Source organism: Cebus imitator, unplaced genomic scaffold (assembly GCF_001604975.1).
Source record: "Cebus imitator isolate Cc_AM_T3 unplaced genomic scaffold, Cebus_imitator-1.0 Scaffold96, whole genome shotgun sequence".
Taxonomy (NCBI): domain Eukaryota; kingdom Metazoa; phylum Chordata; class Mammalia; order Primates; family Cebidae; genus Cebus; species Cebus imitator.
In genome coordinates this window covers 2,698,509-2,703,465 of record NW_016107411.1, presented here as the reverse complement: position 1 = coordinate 2,703,465, position 4,957 = coordinate 2,698,509, and the positions used below count along the sequence as shown (strand labels likewise).

The 4,957-nt window shown below is 46.6% G+C and overlaps 1 protein-coding gene and 1 non-coding gene across 2 annotated transcripts in view; both read left to right on the top strand.

Moving 5' to 3' along the window:
* Nucleotides 1-246: 246 nt before the first annotated feature.
* ATP5F1B (ATP synthase F1 subunit beta) overlaps nt 247-4,957 on the top strand; it is an 8,139-nt gene continuing 3,428 nt past the window's right edge. The window contains exons 1-6 of the mRNA XM_017536136.2: nt 247-484; nt 977-1,159; nt 1,372-1,546; nt 2,410-2,716; nt 3,873-4,031; nt 4,136-4,258. Coding sequence (XP_017391625.1) covers nt 358-484; nt 977-1,159; nt 1,372-1,546; nt 2,410-2,716; nt 3,873-4,031; nt 4,136-4,258 — 1,074 coding nt within the window. The 5' untranslated portion in view covers nt 247-357. The remainder of the gene's footprint in view (nt 485-976; nt 1,160-1,371; nt 1,547-2,409; nt 2,717-3,872; nt 4,032-4,135; nt 4,259-4,957) is intronic.
* LOC119472371 lies at nt 1,226-1,300 on the top strand. The gene has a single exon (XR_005201512.1). It is a non-coding gene; the product is annotated as a small nucleolar RNA SNORD59 (small nucleolar RNA).

The following is a 4,957-nucleotide window of genomic DNA, read 5'->3' as shown; positions in this document are numbered from 1 at the left end:
CAAGGACAGGCAAAGACAGCGCACGCACTTTCAACAGGAACTTGGCCCCTTTTCTAAAGGTAGTTCCTCAGAATATTCTCTCCAACTGACGTCGCTAAGATCCAATTAGGTTTCGAGGCTCAGAGTGTCGCCCTTTAATCTCACACTGTCCAATAAAAACAGGAGTGTCAGATTAGCACTAGTTTTGACCAATGGGTGAGAAGATGAGCATGTATTAACCTATAGAAGCAGCACTGAGAATGATGAGCAGCCAATTCATCCAATGGACCTGCCTGCAGCAGCGTAGGCCTCGCCCCAACTGCAGGGAAGCAGGCGGCGGGGTTTGCTGCAGCGCTCACTCTCCACCCGGACTCCGCCATGTTGGGTTTTGTGGGTCGTGTGGCCGCTACCTCGGCCTCCGGGGCCTTGCGGGGACTGAGCCCTTCAGCGTCGCTACCCCCAGCGCAGCTCTTACTGCGGGCCACTCCAACGGCGGTCTATTCTGGTAAGTACTTTTCTCTAGGAGCTGCGTTCCATTTTGCTGCCGCATGACCTTGAGCCGGGTAACGATAGTAGCTCGGGCCTAAGGGTTCAGTGGTGCTAAATGGATGCCTGGAGCCGCGCGTCTTGCTCTCTAATGGCGGGAGAACAAGAATGGGACACCCGTAGGAGGTTTCTTGGACCTAGCTCTGTTCTATTTTGTATAAAAAGTTCTTGTGTGACGGAAAAGGTGCGGGCAGGTGCATTGACCTTACCATTGAATGTGGTTACTGACTGAGCTCTCGAAAAATGGGGTTTTGTGTTTGCTCTTGGGAAGGCAGTGCAGGCGCTTTATCCGTCGCTGCGCGGCCTTTCCTCTTGGACACACCGTTCGTACAAGCGGAAAGAGGCCTCACTTCTTCGGCTGAGTTTTCCTCTCCTTGTGTGTTAAGTCTTGGCTTCTGATGGCCTTTAACTGGCCTGACTCCAGGTCCTTCCAATATCTTTTGTCTGTTAGTCAGAGACTATGCGGCACAAACATCTCCTTCACCGAAGGCAGGCGCCGCCACCGGGCGCATCGTGGCGGTCATTGGCGCAGTGGTGGACGTCCAGTTTGATGAAGGACTACCACCGATCCTAAATGCCCTGGAAGTGCAAGGCAGGGAGACCAGACTGGTTTTGGAGGTGGCCCAGCATTTGGGTAAGTAGAATTTGCTAGGAATGGTAAAGACCTTGTGTGGCCCAAATATCCCAAAAACCTTGTCTCCCTTCTGTGATGATTTTATCAAAGTGACTTTCGTTCTTCTGAGTTTGCTGAAGCCACATCTAGGTACTGAGAAGGAGTCTTGGTTGACTTAGGTCTTAATACCGAATTATCCTTATGTATAACCCTGCAATGCCTGTATTTAACAGGTGAGAGCACAGTAAGGACCATTGCTATGGATGGTACAGAAGGCTTGGTTAGAGGCCAGAAAGTACTGGATTCTGGTGCACCAATCAAAATTCCTGTTGGTCCTGAGACTTTGGGCAGAATCATGAATGTCATTGGAGAACCTATTGATGAAAGAGGTCCCATCAAAACCAAACAGTAAGTTGCTTTTATTGCATCTATTCACAAAAGAACTTCTGTTATTTGCAGTTTTACACATCAAGGTGACACTTTCTCATAAAGCAGAATTTTTCTTCTGATACGTTCGATTATTAAAATCACACAGTGCAATTTCTCCTGAAGAAATTAGGACGAAGAATTTCTGATTGAGAAGAACCTATTACTTAGCATTCTGGGCGGGGGTGGGGGTGTGTGTGTGTGTGTGTGCGCGCGTCGGAGTTCTTGTTGCCCAGGCTGGAGTGTAATGGTGTGATCTCACTCACTGCAGTCTCCGCCTCCCAGTTTCCAGCTATTTTCCTGCCTCAGCTTCCCGAGTAGCTGGGATTGCAGGCATGTGCCACTATGCCTGGCTAATTTTGTATTTTTAGTAGAGACGGGGTTTTACCATGTTGACCAGGATGGTCTTGATCTCTTGACCTCGTGATCCACCTGCCTCAGCCTCCCAAAATGCTGGGATTACAGGCTTGAGCCACCGCACCCGATCAGCTGAGTATTTTTAAGACCGGTCTTACTGCTTAGTCTAAACCAAAACTTGCAGGTTTTTGCATTTTCTGTTGCTATGTGAGGGAATGCTGTTAGATTAAAGCTCAGTAAAATGAAAAATTTATGGCAGTTAAAGTCAGGGAATGGGATTACTGTTTCCTAAGATAATGACTTTCTTTATTGCAAAAAGTTGAATTAGATCCTGGAAGATAATTTATCTAATTTATATAACAAAGGGGAAATAAGACTGTGGTTCATCAAGTAAAGGGATGGACTTGAGAGTTATAGGGATATATAAGATTATCATTTGCTTTCAACAAGGTGAATAGATACCAGCCCTCTCTCTTCTGCCTTTACAGATTTGCTCCCATTCATGCTGAGGCTCCTGAATTCATGGAAATGAGTGTTGAGCAGGAAATTCTGGTGACTGGTATCAAGGTTGTGGATCTGCTAGCTCCCTATGCCAAGGGTGGCAAAATTGGGCTTTTTGGTGGTGCTGGAGTTGGCAAGACTGTACTGATCATGGAGTTAATCAACAATGTTGCCAAAGCCCATGGTGGTTACTCTGTGTTTGCTGGTGTTGGTGAGAGGACCCGTGAAGGCAATGATTTATACCATGAAATGATTGAGTCTGGTGTTATCAACTTAAAAGATGCCACCTCTAAGGTAAGCACTGGGCTGATTGATGTCCACATGGTAGTTACGCCGGGAAACTATTGCCAGTTGAAGCCATGTTCTATATTTTCTATTTATTTTTTAAATTTTAATATTTTCATTTTCATGTCCTAGGACCTACAAAGGAAATTCCTGTTAGTGTTTTCCCCCCAACTTTCAATACACTACTAATGGACATTTTCTTTCCTCTTTGATATTGACATTAAATAATATTTCCAGGTTTTCTTTTTTTTTTTTTTTTTTTTTGGAGACAGTCTTGCTCTGTCGCCAGGCTGGAGTGCAGTGGCGCAATCTAGGCTCACTACAACCTCTGCCTCCTGGGTTCAAGCGATTCTTCCGCTTCAGCTTCCTGAGTAGCTGGGACCACAGGTGCCTGCCACCACACCCGGCTAATTTTTTTTTATTTTTAGCAGAGACTGGGTTTCACCATGTTGGACAGGATGGTCTCCATCTCCTGACCTCGTGATCCACCTGCCTCGGCCTCCCAAAGTGCTGGGATTACAGGCGTGAGCCACCGCGCCTGGCCCAGGTTTTCTTTTTGGTAGATAGTCCCATCATTTGAAAGCTAGTTTTTGGGAGTGGTGGTTTGGACATGGTACATATGCTTCAGCTAAGCCTGTTTTATAATTTTCACTTAAAACTTGCATAGGTATTTCTTTCAACTATAGGATCTTTGTCTTAGTAATATAAGAAGCTGTCTTTTTGGCCAGGCGCGGTGGCTCACGCTTGTAGTCCCAGCACTTTGGAAAGCCAAGGCGGGCAGATCACCTGAGGTCAGGAGTTCGAGACCAGCCTGCTGAACGTGGTGAAACCCCGGCTCTACTAAAAATACAAAAAATTAGCTGGGCGTGGTGGCACATGCCTGTAATCCCAGCTATTTGGGAGGCTGAGGCAGGAGAATTGCTTGAACCCAGGAGGTGGAGGTTGCAGTGAGCCGAGATTGTGCCACTGTACTCCAGCCTTGGTGACAGAATAAGACCTTCATCTCAAGAGACAAAAAACAAAAAGAATTTGTTTTTTTTGTTGTTTTGAACTGCGTCTCTAATAGGGAAAAGAAACTTGCATGCAAAATGTTGACACCTTCTGATTTGGGAACCTTTAGTATGTGGCTTCTCTACTCCTTTATGATTATGTATGATTACTGCAGGTAGCCCTGGTATATGGTCAAATGAATGAACCACCTGGTGCTCGTGCCCGGGTAGCTCTGACCGGACTGACTGTGGCCGAGTACTTCAGAGACCAGGAAGGTCAGGATGTATTGCTATTTATTGATAACATCTTCCGCTTCACCCAGGCTGGTTCAGAGGTAAGAGGGAAGGCTTGAGAGGACCTGGTTCGTTTGGCCTTTCTTTGGAGCTATGCCGATGAGGCTAAAGATGTAGACACCTAAGACCCTTTTTTTTCTTTTAGGTGTCTGCCTTATTGGGCAGAATCCCTTCTGCTGTGGGCTATCAGCCTACCCTGGCCACTGACATGGGTACTATGCAGGAAAGAATTACCACCACCAAGAAGGGATCTATCACCTCTGTACAGGTACGAAAAATGACATAGATGAATATCTGATTTGTATAAAGGCAGGGCGCAGTGATGCATCTCAGCTACTGAGGAGGCTGAGGCGGGAGGATTGCTTGAGCCCAAGAGATCAGTGTGGGCAACAAAGCAAAACTCATCTAAAAAAAAAAATATGTAGAGAGAGATATACAACTTACTTACATCTCAAAAAGGTATGTTAACTGAGGTTCATGAGCTCTCTGGAATAATATCTAAAAGTCTGTGTGTGTGGCCGGGCACAGTGTCTCATGCCTGTAATCCCAGCACTTTGGGAGGCTGAGGTGGGCAGATCACCTGAGGTCAGGAGTTTGAGACCAGCCTGGCCAACATGGTGAAACCCCGTCTCTACCAAAATACAAAAATTAGCTCGGCATGGTGACAGGTGCCTGTAATCCTAGCTACTTGGGAGGCTGAGGCAGGAGACTCTCTTGAACCTGGGAGGCAGAGGTTGCAGTGAGCCGAGATTGCAGCACTGCACTCCAGCATGGGTGATGAGCAAAACTCCGTCTCAAAAAAAAAAAAAGAAAAAAAAAAAAGTTGTATGTGTATGTTAAAGACCTTAAAAGGTTAAGAAATACTCATTGGGCCGGGCGCGGTGGCTCACGCCTGTAATCCCAGCACTTTGGGAGGCCGAGGCGGGTGGATCACGAGGTCAAGAGATCGAGACCATCCTGGTCAACA